Here is a 25319-nt window from a genome sequence, read left to right as displayed (position 1 = left end):
TTAAAGTATAACACAGGAGGTGACAAAAAAGGTCACATGAAGACAAAAACTGTAATTTGTAGTTTAGAATGATTTAGAACGCCCTACTGCTCTTTACTTGAGATTTCTGAAAGGAGTAAAAATCTATAATTTGCCGAAAAAATCTTTTGTGAATGTGGAATTTGCCCAGCATACAAGAGTTGGGAAACGTCCATCTAAATTCTTATTATCTGAATTATATATATATATATATATATATATATATATATATATATATATATATATATATATATATATATATATAATGTATGTATGTAAATATAAATATTTATATATAGTTGTATGCACAAGTTTGAACACCTCTGGACAAATGAGGTTTTTATAGGTGAAAATAAGTTAATAATAATAATTTGCTGAGTTTAACATATTGGGGAAAGAACATTGGGAAAAATATCAAATGTGCTTTACCATTTGCACAAGCCACACGTTGTGTTTTTTTCCACCCAATTTGTTAAACCCAGCAAATAAACACTAATTGTGCATTCAAATGTTAAAATGTTCAGTGGTGTTCTCTGTAAGTGATGTGTAATGCTACTTATTATTTTCACTTTGAAAATCAAGAAAAATACCATTTGACCAGGGGCATTCAAGCTTGTGCACATATATTGGTGATGCATCATGCTTGTAAAGTTTGTGTGCTTTTTGACATCTCACCAAACCTCACTGCAACTCGACTCACTGGACACAGCATCACTTTCAAATGTTAATAACAAGAGAAAAAAGAAAGGCCTCGAACATATGCATCATCTACACTTGAAATTATTCAAAGTTAGAGCCACCATGCTGACTTTTATTGATTTTTTTTTCCATTAATGATTAAAAATGATTTGACCAATTTACAGAGCACTAAAAACATGTCTATAATATGCAAGACGAGCAAATGTTGCCTTCAACCAAAATATCTGTATGCCATTAATCCTGTACACAACGTAATTCATTCTACTCAGTGTGCAGACGCTAGAAAGAATTAGTCATGGGAAAACCTGACAACAGGATCTAGCATTAGAAGCCCATTGAGATGCTATTATCAGAAATCATACTCCACATAGGTTAAAAGCCACATGGACTACTGTATGAAAATATTTCATTAGTTCCTGCTGTATGGCTCCATTTACACAGGCTTTTGAGTAATGAAAAACAGGACTTTTTTTCTTTTCTTTTTTCTTTTTTTATACAAAAAAAAAGAGGAAAATAACAGAAAAACGGGAGTCTTGCTAACAAAAGGTGGCTAATTTAGTACCAACCACACCATTCATATCAGGGCCTTGGCATTTCTTTTAAATATCAGAGTTATTTTTAAATAATGCTGACCCCCCCCCCTCCCCAGCTCACATTGACTAAATATTGTTTAGCGCAGGATCTCTGCCACACTGAAACATGTACAAGGCTATTGCTCACCACATGTCTCAATTCCTGTTCAAAGTGTGAACAACATCCATCGAATTTTATATACAACATGAAAAAATGGTGCTCATAAATGGTGGACAAAAACACAAATAATAAAAGGGGCAGAGGGTGGACAAGTGTGTAAAAGAGGGACACAGTCTACAGAAAGAATAACGTCTGCACAGAATACATAAATCAATGACGAAGGTCTCTGTTCAGCTGAGAAAAGAAAACTGCAGTTCCGATCTTCAGCTCTGTACCGGTGGTTCTGTTTCTGCAGCGGAAGTGTGATCTGTTCCTTCAGGTGTGTGTGATCGCTCCTCAGCAGGACTGTCTGCTTCAGGCCTGAAATAAAGCGCATTGCACATTTAAAGTCAAAATGAAATCCAAATGGATCTTATTAAACTGGGGTCAGTCTCATGAAGCAGAATTTCAGGCATAGCCAGATAACTTAAAAGTTAGTCTGGTGTAACCCTGGATTTCTGTCCCACAAGGCTGGATCAGCTTTTAAGCAGGTTACATTACCATGACATTTTACAGTGCACAAGCAACCTGCTCCAGGGAAGGTTATGCTTGGGATTGTGCAGCTCTTAGACCTATCAGGGCCAAGCTTCTGAAGGTTGATGTAAGTGGACCCCTCACTTTTGTTCTTTATGACATTTGTGGCATCAATCATATGAAAAATTTTCAGCAGAAGAAAGAAATTATACTATACCATATTTTTTTATAAATAAATAAATAAATAAATAAATATACACACACACACACACACACACACACACACACACACACACACACACACACATATATAAATACACACATTTCTTGTGAAACAGACTCCTGGTTATTTTAAATCATTTAAAAGACAAACTTCTTGTTTTGTCATGATCTTTGATCATGTAGTGTAGTGACTTCAAAAACATCTGATTTTTGATTATGGCACCAGCAGGCAGAGAAAAAATAATATTAACCAATAATATGTTTCACCTCCTGTTCCGCATTATCTAGCAAAAACATTCAGCAAGACCCCCCATGATAACGCATTTCACTCTGAAATACACTACAGTATCATGTGTGAACATTTCATGATGAACAGATCGATAGAAATGGTTCAATATTACTTTGAATAAAATTTTGTTATGGTAACATATATTAAGTTAAGAATGGTTTCCCTTTCCCACTTTGGAATTTTTTTAAACAACAGAAACACTATGCATTTGTTTTATTGTTCTACAACCATTCAACTATCAATTAGCAATTTTTTTCAGAAAAATCTTCATAAAATTCTCTTTGTGTGAGAAGAGAACTTAAAGACCTATTTGCTATGCATCAAACAAAACAAACTGTTGAATGACAGAATATTATCTAATAGAAATCTAAAAACCTACAGTTTTACACCTGTGTTGCTACATGTTAAATCAGTATATCACTAGATTTAGCATCATGTCCTCAAACTTTAAACTGCTGTTTAAAGAAAAGTGCTCTGAACTGTAGTACATCTGCTCAGACAGAGGCCCAATCCCATTTCTTCTTTTTACCCCTACCCCTTGTTTTCAAGTGTCACCCTAACCCCTTGAGGCCCAATCCCATTTCTTCTTTTTACCCCTACCCCTTGTTTTCGAGTGTCACCCTATCCTCTTGAGTTACAAGGGGTAATGGTTGAAATTTTGCCCTACGAAATGGGACAACCCTCAAATAAAACAACATTCAACATTGCTTCATTAACAGGCTACTAGCAGTGCCCTGTAGGCAAACCAGCCTGTCTTCAGTGATAGCAGAGGAGGGTAAAGTTCAGCAACCTCACTGCTGGGCTTTAATTACATTTAGGGCATCATATGCCTTCAAAGAGGGGGTATAAGACAATTATTTATTATCGCCCACCGCTAATTCTTTGGTGTTACGAAGCTGAAATCAGCTATTCACCAGCTTCTTGTTCGAATTTTCCCGTTCCACCTTAAATGGCGCAGCCGTTACATTCTAGCATTTCAGGCGTCAGCACTGCTGGACTATTTAAGGTGGAACGGGAAAGTTAGCTAGCTAGCTAGCTACCGAGACATTAGCATGCTATTAGCGATTTTTTATGCTTGTTATGAAGAAAACGACCATAATACATTTGAAACGACATTAAACTAGGATAATATAATAGTTATCGTAATTTTTTTAACAGAGAAAATATTTACATTTGTGGGTTTCTTTGGTCGCTCGCGCAACCATCTTGCTGGTTTTTCTTTTTTTTTTTTCATAACACTCCGTTTGGAGTGTGGCTCTGAAAAACCTCCGTTTGGAGGGCCATGTAGCCCTAACACTTCGCCCTACCCCTCTATCTCAACAAAAATTGGGACACCCTACCCCTAGACATGAACACGCAAAACAGAGGGCTAAGGGCTAAGTGGTAGGGGCAAGGGGTGAAATGGGATTGGGCCAGAGTGTGGACTATGGTTGATTTGATTTATAGCAATGATCAATATGGCACCATTGTTAATGTGCATGCCGATATCTTATGAACTTATCATTTACCTGTCGGTGTTCGGAGATTTGTCCTCAGTTGGCTCCTCTTGCTCTGTGGACTTTGGGTTATATTCAGATTCAGAAACAGCATCCTTCTTCACAGCTTCAGACTCTCCGTTCACTGGTTTGGAATCTATGGGATGTCAGAGTGAAAAACGGCAGTGAAAATCCACACAGAAAAAAAACAGTGGGTAACATGATGTAGCAACAAATAATTAAATATGAACTTGCTTTGATTTTTATTCAAACCCAAAGACACTGTGTAGATATGAAGAACTAGCAGGGATGCCAGAGTGATACCACACTGTGAAACTAAGGCAGCTAAATTAGTTTTACCAGTGGAGATTCTTTCATGTAAGCCACATGACTGTCCAATTTGTGCAAGATAAAGTATATTTATAAAGTACAGTGGAAATTATAAAGTAATTTCCACCAATGACCACAGGCAGCCTAGCCTGAAAGGTCAAAGTCCAGATGTTACACTGATATTACAGAAGCAGAATTGTAAATACTACAGACACTGCAAATTCATATTGGATTAAAATCAATCTTGTTGGTGATCACTCAAATTATATTACCTCTCCAGTCCTGTAAGACCAGAGCAATCATAAGGTGTTTCGCTGTTCAAGACACCTATTTAAACCCAGCAGTTAATTACCAAATAGTATGTTTAAGCAAAAAAACATTAAACATCCACTCCATCAGACCAGAGATGTGCTAAGTGGCTAAGTGAACATTTCAGGCAGTTATATGAGGCTAAAACGGTCACCTGTACTCTGTGTTTCTGTTTTATCATCCCTCTCCTTTTCCTTCTCCTCTGGTTTGGGTTTATTTGCCTCCACCTTGCCTACAAACTGGAGCTTTAATTTGTTGTAGATCTCAGTAGCTTTCTCCATTACTGCACTGCTCGCCTTGTATCGGCGTATCTGTAAGACAAACAGAGATGAGATTTCATCAGGTGCTTCAATCTTAGCTTCATTCACAATAAAACTTGACAAGGTTAAATTCCAGTTAAATTAATTTGGACTTGCAGTCAATTCTGTTTAGTTTGCAACTAAATTTCTAAATGCAAAATTTCATCCACCAGTTTTATTAATCAATACATAATTTAGCCTATAGAGGCCTATACAGCTGCATCACACACTTTTATTGTTTAACTGTACATTTTTCTTATTTGTATCTACTGTATTTGTTACAATGTTTGTGACCTCATCTCAAAACATCATACAGCTGTTGCTTAGTTTCCAGTTATCAAACACGGAAAGCAGACCTTTTTGAGTGTGGTGATGACGTCAGTGTTCTTTTGTAGGATTTGACTGGTGACTTGAACAGATCCCAGCTCCTCCAAGGCCTGTAAACATTTCTCTATGTCCTGAGATGGGAAGAAGAGAAGAAAATGCAACACAGTAAGTTCGCAGACATAAACGTGCATAACAGAAGAAAGTGCAGAAGAACTCTAAGTGTATAATTATTTTCACTCTGCTTGTAACCGTTTTAGATTACTTTATCATGTTATTTTTATCTTGTTTCATTTCAAGTTGTATTGTTTTATTATTTGTTTTTTTAGTATATTACTGCTTATCATTAGGTTTACTGTTTTACAAGTCTATTTTTTAAGCTTTTATTGTTATTATTATTAAATGAGAATTCGCCTTAAATATAAGACAAGCTTAAATAAAGAACAAAAGGCAGGTTTCTCAGACAGGGATCAAGTCCTAGATTATATTTTCCTTTCAGTGTAGAAACTCCATTCAGAATGCTGTGCAGTCCAGGTTTAAGTTTAATACCTGTTTGGGAAACCTACCAATAAAGCACTCGAAGTTTAGGCAACATCAGACTGTGTGTTTGAAGGTAAATAGCACAGCAACAATTGACTTGTGACAAAGTGCTCCTCTAACAAAATCCAAAGAATTGTTGCATGTGTTTTTAGCATCAAGAGATAAACACTCACTGGATTGTCCACCTTCAGGGCAAATTTGATGTCTGTGTGAAGCTTCTGGAGTTTCTCTTCTGGAGATGGCTCTGAGGAGACACAAAGCAAGCAAAGCATTCAGACTGTGAGTAAAACAGATAGACAGACAGATGTTCAGACAGACAGATTATTGAGTCACAGGGACTGTGTCTGAGTGAGACAGTATAATCAGAACAACTTGATCTACATTTGAGCAAGTAAAGAAATTAGATATTGTAAACAACATCTTTGGGAGATGTTTCACAAAGCAGGATAACTCAATTAGGCAGATAATTCAAGCCAAAGTCAAACCTGTCTAATAGGTGATGTGGAATGGGACGTTCCTATTGGACAATCCTCACTTTGAGAGATATATCTACAGGGTTTGATGGTCCTTTTCGTACCACATACCTTTCTTCTTCTCCACTTTCTTCTCAGGTGGACGTTCAGGTCTTCGTCTTGGCTTCTCAGGCTTAGCCCTTGGAAAGGAGATCAAACAGTTTCAATGAAAGTGAATCCAACTCAGACTTAGCCAAGTAAGAAAAAGGGGGCAAATATCCAGACAAAATTTGTACCTCGCTCTATGTTTCTCCTCAGAGCGCAGCACCTTCCTCTCCTTCTTCTCCCTCTCCTTTTTCTCCTTTACCTCCTTGTCTTTCTTTTGTCTGCCTTTCTGGCTGTCTTGACGTTTGGCTGTTTTTTTCACCTGAGGAGAAACAGTGAGTTAAATAATCAGAATGCTGCACATCTAGTTGCATTGGAAATAAAAGGGGAAAAAAAAAAAACCAAACACCACAATGTATCCTAAACCAATCTTGCCTCAGCGGGTGGAGGCGAGTCGGAGTCCGAAGGTGCAGGAATGGGAGGTGGTGGCGGTTTCTTGGACTTTTTGAGAGGATGATCATCTACACCCTCGTCCGAGCTGCTGCTGCTACTACTACCGCTACCATGATGTCCTTTGTTCTCTTTTTCCTTCTTCTTTTTCTCCTCCTCCTCTTTTTCTCTCTCCCTCAGTCGGCGGAGTTCCTCTGCTTCTTGCTTCTTCCTTCGCTCCTCAAGCTCCCGTCGCCGCTGCTCGTCTCGTTTCTTCCATTCACTGATGTGGTCGGTCTCACTATCACTGCACAACCATGCGCAAACAAAATTTACTTAATTTTAACTTTAAGACTTAAGTAAAGACTTATATTTCTGCTATCAGTCTAGTTCTGCTCATAGCTAATTAGCATTATATCCCTGCTGCAGCACCTTTTAACCCAAACAATAACTGCAATAAAGAGCCTTATGTTTTCAGTCCACTTTTAATGTATGTGAGAGTATGTATACCAAAACAACACATTATTCCTACTAACAATACATAAATGAACAGTGGTCCGATTGCTGCTCTGAATTATGCCTTGTTAAAAAAGCAGATTGGGGCTAAACCATGTAGAACAAAACACTGTGGTTTCGTCATTTTCTCCACATCATCCTCTCCAAAAACTCTGATGCAAACTCTCTGCAGCAACATTTATCATTTTGTGAAAGGGAAAGCTAAACAGCTGTAGGCCAAATCATTAGTTAACAACTTCTTTTAGGAATTTCTAAGTGAAAGAGGTTAGCCCTACACACCTGTCACTGTCTGAAGAAGAGGAAGCAGCTCTTTCTGGTGCTGGTTTGGGTTTCCTTGCACGTGGCTTCGGTGGAGGTTTCTCTGTATAAAGGCAAGTATGATTTAGTAAGCGGTTTTGCTCATCTTTAACTTATTTCATCTGAGCTAATAGAGCTAATAGATAGCCCTTCCTGTTGCTATCAACAGTCACTGAGCCATTAAATCAATCATGCACAATAAAACAGCAGCAGCTCACCTTTCTTGCGTGCCTGTGGCCCCTTTCTAGGTGGAGGCTCAGAGTCAGAGTCCGACTTGGATCCAGACTGAGATTCGGACCCAGAGATGGCCGGGCGTGGCTTTACATCCTCTGAGTCACTTCTTTCCACCTTGTGATCAGACTGGGAGCCTGAATCTGAATCAGAGTCTGAGGATGCTTTCTAAAACAACCCACAAAAAGCATAAGAAAGCATGAAGAGAACCTACCGAGTCGATCATAATGGCTGACTGCTTTGAGTGTGTGTTACTTACCTTCTTCCTGCCTCTGCCTGCAGGCTTCTTGCCACCTCGCCCACCCGACTCTTTCTGTGGAGTGAAGTCCTGAAGAGCACACATGCAATATTATGGAAGTAATGATGGCAGTGGCTAGTCACTTGTTTATACACGTCAAGGATCCAAGCGTTTTAATACAGTCCGCAACACTGGCTAATGCAGGGATGACATACCCGTTCTAATACCTCAGATATGTTAACTGATTTGTGAAGGCATCACCCAAATGTGTCAGTTACTGGAGCGAGGGGAAAACACAATGATAAAGTTTCACAACCAAACTGAGGCAGACCACTGTAAAGTGGTAGTTGTTAACAACCCTACAGAGTAAGTTATTTGTTTCGCCCGTTCAGAATCGCCACTTAACAGCTGTTTCAAATCAAATAAATTATGTTTGTTGTCACATCACATTACACAAGAGCGAAGGCAAGTGAAAATCTTAGGTGCGTAGCCCCTTTGCGATACTTAAATACAAAAAAATATTTGAATCCCGTGGCGAGAAGTAGCTTCTGTGACTCGTGTTTCTCCATGAGGCTAAAGTTGCTTACTATTCAAATTTTCTATTCCTTAAATGGAACAGGAGTTTTTGTTTACACTGTTTATATTTATTAACGATTAAACTTGTGTATCGTTACACACCTAATTAGTAGTGTGAAATTCTAGAAAAGCTGCAGTCACATCAGCCCTTTGTGGATAAAACTGGACTCCCCTGCACTGCTGAGAAATGGTTCAAGTCACTTTTGTTGTTGGTATGTTGATCGAAAAGCACCACGTCTTGGAAGACATGATATTGCACAGCCCTGTGATCTTATAATACCAATGCCCAGTTCTGTGGTAGACAAACTATACCTGATCACTATTTTTGCCAGAGTCCGAGTCAGAGCTGGGTGAAGGTTCTGGTTCTGAGGGAGATCCACTCTCCTCTTCATCTCGCTCACTGGATGACGCTCGTCCTCTCTTTGCTGGGGGCCGCTACAAAGGTGAAACACAAGAATGTCTTTCACATGAAAATGTATTTGTGCCAGAATGTCTAATTAAATACAATCACACAGAGATATATAATGACATCATAATACTTTTCACAAAACAATTTTCCCAATAAATGGTATCTATCGTCATTATTTCAGTTTTCAAAGAAACTGGACAGGACAAATTGCACCAGCAAATCAGCAGCGCCAAGTGATCCCATTCTCATACTGGGCATCACATCCAATTCAACATAACCGACTGTACTCTTTTTTAATGATACATATAGCTATTCAAAGTTCTATAAGTACAGATGGCGCCCATGATATACTAAGGAAAGTATAGTGATGTAATTTTCACAATAACAATAAAATATCGTCATATTGCCCACTTGTCAGTGTGCTACATCACTGCTGCCACAGAGAACTGAAGAGAATAAAATAACATAGCACAAAACATTTACAGCACTCTTGTGAGGACAGATCTTCAAAGAAAAAAAATGTTCAAAAGCATCCAATGTAACTTCCAGGAAGTTAGAATAGAATAATCACTTTCAATTTCAGAATGCGTCTACATGCAATAATCCTAAATTCTATTTTAAAGATCTACCTTTTGTGTGACACAGAACTTCTACAACAGAAACTGGATTTTGCAGATGTGTGACTATTAGCCTTTATGTACCTTTGCTGGAGGTGCTTTCCGTTTGACCGCTCCTCTCCCTTGATCTTCACTCCTGGAGTCAGAATCGTCACTTCCTGTTTCTGCTTTCCTCGGTACCACAGCTTCCTCACCATCTTGTGCATCACTTCCTGCGGCAGCTTCATTGTCCTCACTCTCTGACGAGCTTGCAGGCTAAACATTCGTCATTTTTAGTTAATTTATTAAGTGGGAAATTCTGACATGCTGAACTGAAAACAGTGCCCTCTATGATGGATATTATAAGCAGTCTGCTGTAAATGATTTCACAGTCTGTTTTTTCTGTTTACCTTGGAGGGGAAACATGACCTTTGAACTTCTAGAGGTTACAACAGTATCTAAATTAAAGCCTGTTTAACAGGGAATTTCAGAGAAAACTGGTAAATTTGTTTAAAACCACATATTACTGGTATTTTTCCAAAAACAATTCTAAACCTGGATCTTAAATCTTTCCTTGAATGGCTCTGCTTAGGCCAAAACATGAAGAAAAAAAAATACATGCGCAAAAAGCATCAAGTTTTATGTTAAAAGCTGTAATGAGTAATCTAAATTTTAAAGTTTTAAATCTATCTTATAAAAGACATCCAAGGCTAGTTTTTGATTATTTAGATAAATAAGATTAATACGCTGGATATGTAATCCACAGACTTTACAAAAAATGGAGTGCAATTACATACACTAGATTGCAGGCAGATTAATACAATAGAATTTTCACTAGTTCAATAGCTATTTTTGATCCTTTTTTAAAAATTACTCTAAAAGCAGACGGTTCCGTATGATTTTTATCATAAAAAACAAGAGATACTCACTGCAGGCGCACTGTATGAAGCGTGAGGATTGTTCTGAATCTCCCACAATCCCTCATTAAATCCTTTCCTTTTGTTGGGTTTCCCATACCGGTCCTGGTACTTTTCATAGGCAAAGAGGTCTTTTGGTGCAAGGAATGCTCTACATTGGAGAGGAAGAGGCAAAAAAGTTCTTGTAGTGCCATCTATTGGCTCTTAAATGAAAAAGAAAGAAGCCTGTCTACCATTTTGCATACAGTTATTGGTGCACATAACTGCTGTCGTCACCTTGAATTAAACAACTAATCACAACTTTTGCAAAAATACTGCAATATGTTTAACTCAAGCAACAGCAAGAAAGAAAAAAAAACTTTCTCACTGAAATTTGAATAAATTATGGAAATAGCATCTTTGAGCATGAAATATGTTATGAGCAATTACATACTACCTTCAGTCTAAGAGCACTTACGTTTCATGAGTCCCAAAGAAAAAAATGGGGATTTTATTAGGCGGCGGTTTCACAGCCCCTTCAGCAACATCTTCAATCTAACCATGAGAGAAACAGCCAAAAATATACAAGTATGAGAAGCTGGGGAAGGTCAGTAATTCAGGTCAAAGATAAAAGCCCAGATGGGGTGCACCAGCTTCAATACCAGGCCAAGTCAACAGTACATGAATATGCAAAATACAGGCATTGACAGGTGTTGTAATAAATTGAGACAGGGTTGCTTCTAAATGACATTCCAGATATCATCTATGTACAGGGAACTTGGGGAGAAAAAAAGGAAACCCCACCAATTTTTCAAAAATTCTGCATAATTCAGTCACTGAGATGCAAACAAAATCATTCAGGGTGGTTTGATGTGAAATGCTCCATTCCAGAGAAACTTCTTTAATAACTTCTTCTTTACAGTGGTAATGCTTGGAACTGCTTGGAACTGAGATGTCTACACCACAAACACAGCCATTTTATTTACTGTCCAGCACCACCAGTGAACCTACACATGAGTTTTAGATGTAACGTTGTTAATGATGGTAAAATAGTGGAAAATCTGAAAAAATATATTTTCTTTAGGGACTATTCTACCATAGATTGCTATCTAACTCTGCATGTACCTCTCCACCATGAATGCATTTTTAAAAAAGATATTTTAGGCCAAAATCTTAATGCATTAAGATTTGTAACAGACATCAGGCAGCGTATCCATAACCATTTTGTATACTAACTTTCTGTGTCTCTTCAGACGCCTGGTCCCTATCACCACCACTGTGAACAATTCTGACTCTGTACGTTTTTCTAGACTCAGCATTTCACTCAAACCACGAAGACTGACTTTGTTTACATCTTAATCATTTAATTATGCAGAAATGTAGAAAAGCTTAATGCAATCCTTAAGCTCTGCTACAAATCCAAAAAGCTAGAAAGCCAAAAGGAAAGCAAGAAAGAAGGAATGGTGAATGTCAAGGTTGTGTACATAAACAAAAAATACAACGTGCCGTCAGATGGGGCTTCTCCTGGGACCAAAACTACGTTTGGTAGTGACAAGTGTCACTTTAACCCCATGTATGCACACAAAAACTCTACTCCACCGCGACAGATATTCATTCCCTAAAACACACTATCTGAACTCACCACCAGGCCAATTTTCAACGCTAGCCTGTGAGTTTTCCTCCATTCCTCCTCGCTAGGTTAGCTACCCTAGTGTTTCTGCAGCTGGCTGATATGGACCTGTATTGGTAGCCAAAGCCCAGCATGCACGGCTAAGCTATTTAAGAAAATGTTTAACAGTGCAGTTCAGAGACAGGGCCCGTGCTGAGACTCCATTAAAACCACGGTGCTGTGCGTGTGTAGCATGTCTCGGCTAGCTGGGGGTGTGCGCGTTTCGGAGAGCCCCGCTCTGCCCCCTCTCTCGGGATGCGGAGCTCCGGCCACACCGCCGCCTGCCTCTCACTTACCCTGGCCGGCCAGTGCGGGTACCCCTTCATCTTGGCGAAGACGAGGTCCCCGGGCCTAAAATTGTGCGGCATCTCCTCTGTTTTCGCTGTGCAGAAGCAGTTTCTGATGTGTATTTATTTATTTATTTTCTGGCTCTTCGGCTGCGGCCCGCTCTCTCCTCCCCGGACCGGAGCTCCACAAAACGGCGCTCACAGCTCCAGTGGCAGTTTCCGCTCACACAACCGAGCCACGGAGCGGAAGTCCCGCCCCCTGGAGGCGTTTCATTGGTGAACTGGCATGCAACTCTTCCCTCTCAGCCAATTAAAACTTACAATGTGTATCGCGCTCAGATTATTATTATAATGAAGTGGAAACATTTCCAACCGACGAAAATCGTTCACTGTGCAAGTGAAATGTACAAATAGAATCACAAGTAGCAGTATATTTTGTTTTTTATATATATTTGTGTACTTAAATTGCATTGTTTCTTATGAAATACTATTACTTTGCTATCTTATTCCCCTGATAACATTCATGTTCTACAGTACTTTATCAAATGAAAACTGGTAAATAAAACAGGAAATAATGTTTCTGAAATGCATTTCAGTTTAAATTAAAAATTAAACATCGCTACATCTGTTGTGAATGTAATATTTGTCTGTGTGAATGTAATATTTGTCTGTGTGAATGTAATATTTTTGAACATTTTTGTAATGTCTGAGGGGATAAATATCGGAATCTGTCTCTGATCTGAATATTAATTTATGAGCTGATATCTCGGCTTCTTATTGCAACTTTTTAGAATTTCCTTTTTACATTTTCAAACACACACACACACACACGCACTTTCTAAGCCACTTATCCTTCTGGGTCGCAGGGCAGTCTTTGGGCAGAAGGCAGGACAGACATACATACGTACGTACATTCGCACCTAGGGGCAATTTAGCATGTCCAGTTGGCCTGACCGCATGTCTTTGGACGTGGGAGGAAACCCACGCAGACACGGGGAGAACATGCAAACTCCACACAGAAAGGACCCTGGTCCCCCAACCGGGAATCAAACTCAAGCCCTTCTTGCTGTGCGGCGACGGCGCTGTCCACTGTGCCACCATGCTGATCATTTACCACATGCAGCAAAAAATTACAGTTTTAGAAAATGTTAACAAAGCTTATGACTCATAACTGTTTTCATAAACATTATAAAAATGTCATGGAAGAGCAAGATATAAGTAATAACTAAGGAACACAGAGAGGAATTTGAAGAGCAGTCAATGGATAGTACACAAAAGTGGGCAAAGTATTGACAGAGCTGGCTCTATCTAACAAGCAACATAAGCAGCTGCTTAGAGGCTCACCCCTACCAGGGGGATGCCTAACAACTTGTAGGTGATTTTTGCAAGTTACCATAATATTGCCATACAAGATACTGTAATGCGGGGGAAAAGCGACTGGTTAATCATATTTCATGAAAAGAGAAGATAAGTAGAAAAAACCCTAAAAGATAAAGATATATTTTAATTTCCTTTTGAGGAGTTATGCCATTGTTTTTTTGTTCGTTTTTTGTTGTTGTTGTTGTTGTTGTTGATTTTTGCTTTTTTGAAAACAAAAAGTAGCCAATCTTGTCAAACAGCATACATTAGTATCCAACAAAAAATACACAAAATTGCCTTCTTTTGGACATAATTTACACCACCTGTGGTGGTCATTGTTAGTAGTTCACCTGTAATTTTACAGCACATTAGCTGGCAAGCTAACTGTTTTGCTGATGTTACGTAAACAAAGTCAGATTCCTAACTTAGGAATGTTTATTAAAGGCTATATCTAAAATGTATGCGTATAAATAAATATAAGTTACATTAAGACAGGTTTTATGAAGTTGGTTCTTTTACAGACAGTAATTCAGCAAACCCATAATAAACAAAAACAAAAATTAAATACTAGAGAAAATAAATAAATAAACATGCCATGGCAATATTTGGTCATAAAGACAGTTAAAACATGAATAAGACACATCAAATAAGTTGCTAACTTTGATCATTCAACACAAAAGCTTGAGGCCTCTGAGTAAAACTTATTCTGGCTTTTATTTTAAGTTGCTTACTAGGTGTAGGCCTGGGGGAGTTCCTAGGCAGATGGGGCCTCCCAAAAAAATCCTGTCTAGAGCCTCCAAAACACTAGAGCCGGGCCTGACTGTTGACACATTTATTACAACTAGTATTTCTCACATCCAGACATACGGAGCCCATGCATTACACATTTCATTTTTTTTCCTTATTTAATATAATTTATCTTGCTAATATAACTTGTCTAGTTACCCTTAATGTGCTGAATCTGATGGTTTAAAGCAGAGGAAACCTGTCTGTAAAGTGCAGGTTTCCTCAGGACTGTTTGTGAAGGCACATACTGATTTATACAGCCGTGACGCTAGAGGTCGCTAAAAAACAAATTTTATCCACGGAAAGGGTTCATTTCCTGCCCTTCCCTCTCCCCGTGGATGTAAACAGATTAGTTTGCTCGATTTATATGTCCAACCAGTCCTTTTTTTTCCTTTTTAATATTGCTGCACTAACGATGAAGAAGTTTTTCGAAGACATCAAGAAGGACATCAAATTCAAATCAGCGGGACCAGGGAAGAAACTTACTGAGGATTCGAGGTAAAAAGGAGGCTTTATCAGTCAAACAGCTTTGACAACTACTAACTGTTAAGCTCAGCTGATTGAGTTAACGTTACGTCACCCAGGTACATTTACGAGTATTACACCACATTTAACGAAACGACATTTATAAAAAAAAAATCATACTCGCAATGATTTGTTTGTCGTTTTTATCCCATTTAATCCTAACTCCGTTAAGCAAAGTCATCCAGCAAGGGTTCAACCCCTCACTGGCATTCGGCTTAAACACTTCTTTTCTAGTGCTCTACATCCTCTACATCGACTTCTTTTAAAGGGAAACTCCAGCGATTTAAAAAAAATTCTGCATAATTAAATGGCTGTCATGTGGTTTGGTGTGAAATGTTCTATTCTGGGGAATCTTGTCGAGTCAGAATCGTTCACAGTGGTGGTGATAGGAACCAGATGTTCACCTCTAAAAACTCCCTCACAGAAAGTCATTTGATGAAATGGTTAGATAAATGCTGTACATAATGAACACACTTCATTTTGTCTATTTTATGATAGTTTTGTGGTAAAGTTTTTGCGTAAAATTTACTTGAATCTATTCATTTTAATCTGTTTATGGCGGAGGGGTACATGTACTTTGTTTTTCAGATTTTCCACTATTTTACCGTCAAACACATCAGCATTACATGTAAAAAAAAAAACTCAGAAGACACATGTAGGTTCACTGATGGTTTGTGTTGTAGACATGATGACCCCTGGTTCCCATTACCACCAAGAAATCAGGCTTTCTGCAGTGCACCATTCAAATTATTCAGAAATTTTGAAAAAATGGGGGAATTCCCCTTTAAGACTGCCTTATGCTAGAGCTATAATAACTCACTCTCTGGTTCGATAAGGTTTTCTTCTCTGAGGTCAAGGTTCAAATTGATATTCAATATTTTATGTGATACATTTTCTGCTTAGCTGTAATGATGTAACTACACAGATGTATTTGGCTCAATTACAGTTCAAAAGTTTGCGAGGACTTTGTGCAAATAGTGCTCTTATTAAAATAGTTCATCTGTGCTGTAAACACATACAAAAATAGACAGGATGTACGTACAGACATGACAAATTAAAGAAAAAGTAGGGTCCTAGTAAGGTGTTGGGCCACCGTGAGCCACCAAAAACTTTAAGTCTCTGTAACTGTACTGGAAGATTCCCAGTTAGTTGCTGTTTTGATGATGATGATGGTGGTGGGGTTGGGGAGCGCTGTCTAGCATGTTGGTCCAAAATGTCCCATAGGCGTTAATCTGGGTTGAGATTTGGTGACTGTGAAGGCCATGGCATATGATTTACATCATTGTCATTTACATTACACCATTCAGTGACCCCTCATGCCCTGTGGATAGGGACCCTGTCATCCTGGAAAAGAGCACTCCCATGGATACAAATCATCACAGGATAAAGGTGATCAGTCAGAAAAATTTTGTATTAATAATTAAAGCGGACAAGTGGACAAACCGTGACAGAAAAATGCCCCTCGCAGCATAGTAGAGCAACCAGACCACCCTCACTGTAGGGGTCAAGCATTAAGGCCTGTACTGTTTTCTTTTCTTTTAGTACGTAGCACATGCACTCGCCCACTTGTGAAGAATATGGCGAAGAATGACCAGATCACTTTTTTTCCCCTCGTCTCTGTAGATCAGTGTCTTTGATTTCTTCATACCACTGAACTGTCAAACGTGCATTTGTCTTTGTAAAGAGGGCTTACTCTACTACTATTCTACTAGAATATCTCTCTGTTTAGATGTGGATGGAGTGTTCTTGCTGGCAGTCTGATCACGTTCTTCATTGATGTTTTTGGGCACAATTTCACACCTTGTTAACTGATGGTTTTCCCACAGATTTAAATGCATTTGTAACTTTAGTCACTGTTCTTTTTGAAACACTAGCTTGTTTGGGATTTATATGCATGTTAATTGCTTAATTGTAATATGCAGTACATCTGTCTGGAAGCATCAGCACTTTTTTATATTTCTTTACTCATTCTGTTTTTTTCTTTTATTTGTCAACTATCTATAGGTGCTTAGTTTTTTCGATCATTGACAGTGATTTCCATGATAGAAAGTGGCTTCAATTACAGTTTTTTAAATTACAGTTCACTGTTTTGAACATTCATTTTTCCAAAATTTCAATGCTGTGTTGAACACCATCCTGGGCATCTGGTTTTCAAAATTTGCCACACCATATTTGCTTAAACCACATTAGGTTTACACACAGCCTTCACTCTAATTTTAAAAGCTAATAACAGCATTCTGCAAAGGCAGTGGTACAAATAGTTTTCTTTGTGGCATATTCTAGACTTAATTCAAGCCTGGATTCCTGGCCTTATCCCTGCTATCTAGGTATTCGGTCTGAATGAGCCGGTTAGACATCTATAACTGCTAGTTCCAAAGCAAATGGTGTTGTAAGGCATAACAATGTCATGTCTGGTATGACCTGTGTTTGTGTTGATATTTTCAGCAGTAAGACTCCAGTGGCTCAGACCAGCAGCCAGGCAAAGTCTCGCTATGCGCCCAGTGAAAGCGCTCAGAGAGCCGGAGCCGCAGCACTGGCGCGAGTGGAGCAGCACCAGCGGCCACGCATAAACACTTCACAGGATGCCATCAGAAACCAGGGTGAGTTAACCACACCACTATTACCCTGTTAGTGACAGACAAGCAGTGTCAGTGTCAGCTCCTCTAAATTCACTTGCTGGGGGGTTTGGTCAGTACTACACACAAATTTAAATTGATGCTGTGTAATAAAAACCTGTAAGACATTATTATTAAAAAATACTGCCTTTATTATAGCTTCCAGACTTGCTTTCAGTTTTTCCACACCTACAAAGTTCAGTCTTAGAAGTTGGTTCCATTTACTGCTTCTCATGGTCCAACTAATCCCAAATTATTATTATTTTTTTTTGTACAAAGAGCAGGGGGTGACATCCCCTTGCAGTTTGGGTGTATCACAATTATACCATGACCTGTATAAACATTAGGGTGCCATTTGTGATTCAGTCTTTGTGTTGTGATTGAAATGATCCATCACTGTCAACATGTAAGTGGATAAACTACTGTGACCTGCTTCTCTGTCTCTGGATGAACACAGAAACAGAAATCCTAAAGCAAAAGGAAACCAAGCAGCTCTCTCTATTGAGACCACTGCTAAGGAGACAGGTGCTCCACTAAAAAGGAACCATTTGGTGAATTTTCATTACATTTCAATTTCAAAAGTGTTTCCTAGGTTAGGTTTAGGTTTCTAAAACAATTATTTGGTAAAAGTATTATATATTACAATTAGGTTCACAAGTGGCTAAGTGGCATCACCTGTACCTGGAGAACCTGATGTTTGTGCAGCACCTACCAAGCAGCCATAATGTGCATTGAATACAATTACTATGCCAGTTAATAGTACTTTAATAACAGGATGTCATGCCTGCTAGTGGTCTGTCAGTGAAGCAAAATCATATGAACACCAATCTCTTCATGCTTGGTAAAGAATCTCTTCTGTTTCAGTGAGGAAGGAGCTTGAGGCAGAGGCTGCCGCCACAGCAGTAGAACATAAAAGCGTGGTTGCTGAGGCAAGAAACAATTTTAATTTTTATATAAATATAGTCTGTGCTTCTCATATTGTGCTTAGTTTAGTTAACTTACATAACAATATATTCCGCATTACATTCTTTTCCAGGTTCCAGTGAAGGAATCATGTTTCTCTGTTTCTGGAGTGTACTTTATCTGCCCCCTGACTGGGAAAACCTTAACAAAGAGTGAGAGAGAGGTGCACATTAAAGAGGCCATTCTCCTGGTATGTGTATTTACAGAAACAATATCAACAGCTCTGCTACTCGGCTGACTCATTATGAGGGAAACTTTAGCTGTGGGTATTCTTTAATTACAGAGATTCTCTGAAAATCCAGTGGAGGCTTCTGTTATGATGATCCATACTTTCAACAAGGACAGGGAGAAAGTGAAGGCTGCTGTGGATATCATCAGCAAGTGAGCACCATAAAGAATGTGTGCTTGCTTTCGCATTTTGCAAAAAGGCTGCAACTCATGACATGTTTTTCTCAAAACGTTTCAGATACATTGACAACATCTGTAAGAACCCAACAGAAGAGAAATACAGGAAGATCAAGGTCAGCAACAAGGTGTTTCAGGTAAGTAATGTGGTGTGCAATATAGAAAAAATATGAAACTTTTTATGAGACATTTTCATGACGTACAGTATTTCTTTCTCCAAGGTTTGATTGTTGGAACAGACACTACAAATAATGCCACATTAAAAAACAGCTATCAAAAACTAAGAACGGTTCCAGTGGCTTATTATCCCACCATCGCATTTCAACTCATGATTTCTTGACACTAGGGTGAAAACGTAAAGGGGAAATCCACTGATTTTTCTAAACAAATAGTACTTTAGATGGCTAAGCTTGGAAGCTGTATCTAAACTTCGTTTTAGTGAAACATGCATTTGTATTTGGTCAATGCTATGTAAGTACTGATGAAACTCACATTATTTTCAGAAATGCTTATTGTGGCATAATTTAACATGATAATTTCATATCGTATTGCTAAACCTTTGTTCTTTAAGATAAAAAGGGGAAACAAAAGGAATCATCACTTTCAACTCATTCAGTTTCTCCCTTACCCATTTTTTTGTCATTCAGGAGAAGGTCAATGGGATTGAGGGGACTCGGGAGTTCTTGCAGGCACTGGGATTTGAGAGTGCCATGCTACCAGTGGATGGTCAAGGTAAATAAAGTGCAAGATGTAATCATTAAACAACCTGATGATATTGCTAACATTGGTGGATGGCGTGATTTGTGTGAGCAGTATGTATCATGGATGGGGTCCCTGGAAAACATTAAACTTAAATTAATATGATTTTGTATGTGCTCCACTAAACTTATGTCCAAATCTATAACAAAACCTCCTATGTCTGAAATGGTAAGTTATAAAAGAAGGAAAAAAAATCAGTATACTTTAGTGAAATGAGATTTTGTTTCAAGTAATTTTGGACCATTTTTATTGTTTTATTCATCACACAATTTAAAGGGCAGCTAGTCTTTCCAATTTGTAATGGAGTTACAAGATTTTCAATTTGATAACAGCAACAACAGGCATTTTAAGAGTGATAATACGTGTACAGCGTCAAATATACATACATTATTGTGTTCCTTTTGCTATGTAAGGCAAAAGTTACACTGCAACTACATCTCCATTCTTACTTTTATTCATTTTCTAAAGTGGAACTTTTGAATACTAGATGTTTGTCGTGTGTGAATGAGCAGGGGTTCAATCTTTAATTGGTAGCTGGCAGCAGAAAGTAACAGCCAGTGGCCTGCTGCTAGCTGGCTAGTCAACTTCAGTTGCATGGGGCAACTGTTATGATTGTCTTCTACTTTCTGCTTCTGGCTGACAGTTAGAGATTGAACTCTTCAATTTCCTGCTATCGTTCTTCAGAGGGCACTGAAGAGTTCCTAGTTCTGGCAGAACTGGAGGCTGCGGCTTTGGAGCAGATGAAGGAGAGGAAGGAGCAGCTGCAGAATGGAGAGCCTGTCCGAGCCAAGCTGGACCGCCAGCCCCAAGTCTACAGACCCTCGCAGCATGCTACACGTTTCGAGCTGCCTCCAGACTTCTACAACCTGACTGCAGAGGAGTTGAAAAGGGAACAGCAGATGAAGTATGAAAGCTAATAAATCCAGAGCATCAGTGTTTATGAAATTTGTTTTAGTTGGGGCCTCTGTGATATGAACAGTTTATCGCTGATACTGATATTATGATAAACATGAGTATTAGCTGGTAAAATTTTATATTTAGATTTTACCATTATAGTCTAATAGTTTTTGTGAAATAGTTCTTTATTGATCGAAATGAGTGTCAGTTCTCAATTGTCACACCTTTTAAGCTGAAATGAACAGACAAAACTTATTTTTTACATTTTACATGTCTTTGTTATAGTAACCACAATGTGTTTTTGTATATAGATTCATCAGTTCAGCCTGTATTGACATCATAGTTAAACAGGTGCTGCCTCATATGTAAGTGGCACAACTAAAGGCTTTGCCTTATTGTTAGGGTATTGTAACTTCAAATCCTGGGATGGCCAAAAGGATGCTAATCATCTTTGCATTATTTTCACCCATACCAATAAAGTCATGAGTCCTCAGTATTGGCTGCTGTTATCAGCCAACCAGTATATCGGTTGTGCCCTAGTTTCAGTATCTATCCATCACTCTTGATAAGAATTTTGGACAATTTTCAGTTAGCTACTCAAGGAGCTCAATATGTTATGTACTTTATTGATCCTACAATGATAATTAGCCATTTTGCTGCCTAACCATGCCCAGTCTGGGAGCAGGAAAGTGGCACCACCATATACGTGGTCAATCCTGGGACTTGAACCTGCTTTCTGGCTCACATCTCCTACCACTAGGGTATTAGCCTAAACCAGATAATTCTCTGATTGTTATTACCAGTTTTAACTACCTAGTTTTGATGTTCATAAGAAACAAAATTCTCTTTTCAGAAGCGATATAGTTGAGAGAAACTCCATGCTGCGGACAAAAGCCATGCGGGAAAAGGATGAGCAAAGGGAGAGAAGGAAGTACAACTATGCTCTCCTGAGAGTACGGTTACCAGATGGGAATATACTACAAGGTATGTGAGTCCTCTGGGTTTTACAGACGTAGCCTAAGATCAGATACATTTCACAGCCGATACTCTGAATTTATTATATCCACACTGACAGTGATTATGGTTTTGAAATATGTATTTTGTATTGTTACAGTACCCACATCTGAATTTATGCATCAACAATTTTACAAATTTATTAATGTATATCAACAGGGACTTTCCTGGCTTGGGAGAGAGTGGCAGCACTGTATCAGTTTGTGCGAGATTCGTTGGAGAATGGCTGGCAGCCTTTCGAGCTGTTGGCACCTGGTGGCCAGAAACTAAAGGAAGATGAGGACATGGCGCTGAATGAATGTAACCTTGTACGTAGGTCAACGATAAAAAGGGTGACCTAATATTCAGTGGTCTGATACAGGGCAGAGTAGAGGATGGTGGGAGGGGGTCATACAGAAATAGCTACGTTCATAAGGGTGACAGTATACACTCCCACTCGTTTTTAAATATGGTCACATGTTGACCACAGCAGCACACCTTGGCTTTGACAGATCATCAGAAGTAGGAATCACTTGACAGTGCCTGCATATGACACTATGAGTTCACCAGGATCTAAGATCTCTTCTAAGAGATATTAACTCTCTAAATGAACATAAGTACCTATGATTTCTTCCTACATTGCTTAAAAAACAAGTTTAGCTGCCTGGAGTGTCTTAAAGGGAGACTCTGGCAAAAATGAAATATTTAACCTTTACCATATCTGTTGTAAACATTCCTGTTCGCCTCCTACATTGTTGCTGCGGAAGTCCCTAGAGCAATATTCCCCAGTCTTTTGATAATGTATCTTGAAGGTAGGAGGATCTTTTGGAAAAACTGCAAGTGCTTTGTGGGAGATATTTGAGGGCAGGCTGTTTGAAAGGTTTTACTTTGTAGCTGGCTAAGGCAGAAGGAAGGATCACTTCTGTGTTTACCCTCTACATTAGTGCTAACAGTCAGGATATTTTTTAAATCACTGGTATGGGGGTTCCAATGGTTTTATGACGTCTTTGCGAACTGCATGCTGGGTATTGTAGTCAGAGAATACTGATGGACGAAAACACAAAAAGAACACAAAATTGTAAATTCTGTCAAACCGAAGGGGAACAGGGATGCAGTGCTGCACTACAGAATATTACATAACATGATCAAGAACATATTAAGTAGTTAGTTTTAGGCCAGAGTACCCCATTAACTGCTTACAGTCCTGTTAGATAATTTGATTAGCTAAATTTCAGTTTATTGCAGTTACCCATTTTACACAGAGTTGATTACACATAAACAGCACATTATTGTATTGTACATATTGTATGTGTTATGCTACACAATGCATATTCTGTGCAATGGAAAAAGCTTTCTGATTTAATTGCGCAAAAAGCGGCAGATAAGTGAACAAGTAACTCTTTCAGTGCATGTAACTAAACCTCAGTCACTTTCGTATAACTTCATATCCTATGATTATTTCCTTTACGTCAGCTTGTAGATCACGTTTTTTAAGTAGTACTGTATTGTAAGACACCAATGAATTAAACAGAAATTTGCTTCTTTTCTGCTACTCACTCATGATCCAAGTAATCCCAAACACATTCAGTGATGTTGAGGTCTGGATTCAGGGGTGGACAGTCCATTGAGAACACCAGCAGCATCTTTTATTAAATTGTAAATTCTTTTCATTTTTGTCTATTTCTTTTTTCTCAGTAAGGGCTTCTTGACATCCTTTCAGACTCGTTTCACTCAGTTGTCTTCTCACAGTGGAAGGATGGACAGAAACACCCGTGGATTTTTTCAGATCTGAAGCAAGAGTGGAGTTTGATTTTCTCCTCTCTCTCAAAGATGAAAGCTGTACGTGCCATTTATCTGATGGGCACAGTTCCGTTTTTAATCATTTTTTAAACACAACTTGTTTTGAAACACCTCACCTATTTTCCTTTGACTTTCCCCTTCCTTATGCAAGTGGATTATCTTTTAGTTAATCTGTCCTCAGAAATATCTCCTGAAAAATGAATAACTTGTACTTATCAGCCATTTTGGCAGGAAATTAAATAAATGAAGGGTGGTCTCTGACAGTACTGTGGGTCAAGACACCTAAAATGAAGCTGAAATACTGTCTGGTCACCCTACTGATAAACCTCTGCTCACACTTTGAGAGAGAACATTAGACTGCAACTCGTAATGGTCTTTCATGGTATCTCTCCTTCTTTTCCTCAGGCTCCTGCGGCTCTCCTGACCTTCTCGTGGGACGCTGCGGTCCAGGCAGACATCGCTGCAGCCGGAGGACAGAGCAGTTCGGTGCTGAAGCCAGAACTGCTAGAGAACATTAAGACCCTGAGCTGAACCCCAGCTCTGCTCCCCTTCTGCTCTCCCTGCCTGTGCCTCCTGTTTCCACTCTTAACAGCCCTCTTTCCCTGCTGGAGTCCATGCAACCCTGAGTTCAGTTTCACAGGCTCAGAGCATTACTGCAAGTGCTGATAGGCTGTTACAGGATGAGAAATGTGGGAGAACGTCATGGTTAGTCATTGATTAAACAGTTTAGCAATGACTTCTTTAGATAGTCATTGCTAAAGATAGGAGAGACAGCACTTTTACAGCTGAGCAAAGAGACGGTCACTTCGTTATCTGACTGAACGTGATGGTTTGTCTCATTCAAGAATGATTTTTGTGATTAAGTGTTCAGTGTATTGTTCATATGCTGGAGAATGAAATCATTTCTATTGCACTGTGATGCTGCTGTAAAACCGGTCCGTGTATTTGAACCTGTGTTTTACTAAAGTTTGTTATTTTTAAACAAATATGTCGTACAGATTAAAGCACTTTGAGGCTACTTTAACAAAAGAGAATCGTTAAAACTAATCTGCATTACCAGATGTTGATTGCAAGCGTACTAAACTTGGGATTTTTTTTTTCGTCCAGTTGAGGCATTTCAGTTATTCTCTCACTCATTTCACATTAAATACCTTTAACAGCTCTGAAAAGGAAAAAAGTAGATCTACATCATGACAACATTGCAAAAGGATTGCATTCTGAACACTGCAGAAACCAGGATGACAACAATCTACCTCCTCACAAACCAGCAAATGTCCACTCCCATTTTGCGAGAAAACATTTGAGATTGCAGTCATGAAATTTACTCGCCCAAGTAGCTAGGACAGTATGCATTTTTAGTGGTTTCCAGCATCAGTAGGGGACAAGTGTGCAACCTGCTTGTTAAAAGGTATTTGTTTCTGTTCTGAGACAAGTTTTAGTTGAAAGTAAAACTGAAATTGATGGATAGCACAAGAAAAAAATACCTTATACTTTGTCTACAGTAGCATTGTTCTGTTGCTTTTACTAATTTACAATATGTAATAAAGTTTAACGCTGCATCGTCAGATGTGTCAGTTTTGTGTGCTACAAAATGGCCAATAAGGAACAAAGCAACTAGAGGAGCATGATAGAATCATATTGGTATCAGCAGGTAGTTTTAAAAAGTAACTGGCAGAAAACAGATGTTTAGATTTGACTGATATTTAAAATTGATACTTTTAGACAAGGCTGTGCTGAAATAAATGTTATATTTCTTCATAATGCTAAACCAGATATAGTCCCAATTCCCAATTCACCTTTTAAAA

The 25319-nt window shown here is 38.7% G+C and overlaps 2 protein-coding genes across 2 annotated transcripts; one reads left to right on the top strand and one right to left on the bottom strand.

The window, feature by feature from the left end:
• Positions 1-801: 801 nt before the first annotated feature.
• On the bottom strand, positions 802-12630 carry hdgfl2 (HDGF like 2). Its single transcript, XM_036586812.1, has 16 exons — positions 12422-12630; positions 10935-11011; positions 10490-10628; positions 9666-9836; positions 8868-8990; positions 8001-8069; positions 7729-7909; positions 7493-7574; positions 6704-7004; positions 6460-6590; positions 6296-6363; positions 5885-5955; positions 5204-5305; positions 4703-4859; positions 3943-4066; positions 802-1770 (listed from the first exon to the last, which is right to left on the bottom strand). The coding sequence occupies exons 1-16, from the start codon at positions 12491-12493 to the stop codon at positions 1674-1676; spliced, it is 1965 nt and encodes a 654-aa protein (XP_036442705.1). The 5' UTR covers positions 12494-12630; the 3' UTR covers positions 802-1673.
• Positions 12631-14857: 2227 nt separating this feature from the next.
• Positions 14858-25079, top strand: ubxn6 (UBX domain protein 6). Its single transcript, XM_036586382.1, has 11 exons — positions 14858-15055; positions 17528-17682; positions 18562-18626; positions 18734-18850; positions 18944-19041; positions 19127-19202; positions 19713-19797; positions 20509-20728; positions 21575-21705; positions 21895-22043; positions 23920-25079. Exons 1-11 carry the CDS (start codon positions 14925-14927, stop codon positions 24043-24045), a joined length of 1353 nt encoding a protein of 450 aa, XP_036442275.1. The 5' UTR covers positions 14858-14924; the 3' UTR covers positions 24046-25079.
• Positions 25080-25319: the final 240 nt, after the last annotated feature.

Source organism: Colossoma macropomum, unplaced genomic scaffold (genome assembly GCF_904425465.1).
Source record: "Colossoma macropomum unplaced genomic scaffold, Colossoma_macropomum, whole genome shotgun sequence".
NCBI lineage: Eukaryota > Metazoa > Chordata > Actinopteri > Characiformes > Serrasalmidae > Colossoma > Colossoma macropomum.
Note: the sequence above shows the minus strand (reverse complement) of the source record. Positions and strands in the feature narration are given on the sequence as shown.

Bases quoted from the DNA above. Each gene is read 5' to 3' on its own strand.
- hdgfl2 (XM_036586812.1), bottom strand. From the start codon at position 12,493: ATGCCGCACAATTTTAGGCCCGGGGACCTCGTCTTCGCCAAGATGAAG. The intron at 10,629-10,934 runs GTAAGTGCTCTT...TCTCCAATGTAG, and splicing joins TTCTTTGGGACTCATGAAAC to AGCATTCCTTGCACCAAAAG. The intron at 6,364-6,459 runs GTACAAATTTTG...CTCCTTTCCAAG, and splicing joins GAGGAGAAACATAGAGCGAG to GGCTAAGCCTGAGAAGCCAA.
- ubxn6 (XM_036586382.1), top strand. From the start codon at position 14,925: ATGTCCAACCAGTCCTTTTTTTTCCTTTTTAATATTGCTGCACTAACG. The intron at 18,851-18,943 runs GTATGTGTATTT...CTTTAATTACAG, and splicing joins TTAAAGAGGCCATTCTCCTG to AGATTCTCTGAAAATCCAGT. The intron at 19,042-19,126 runs GTGAGCACCATA...AAAACGTTTCAG, and splicing joins GCTGTGGATATCATCAGCAA to ATACATTGACAACATCTGTA.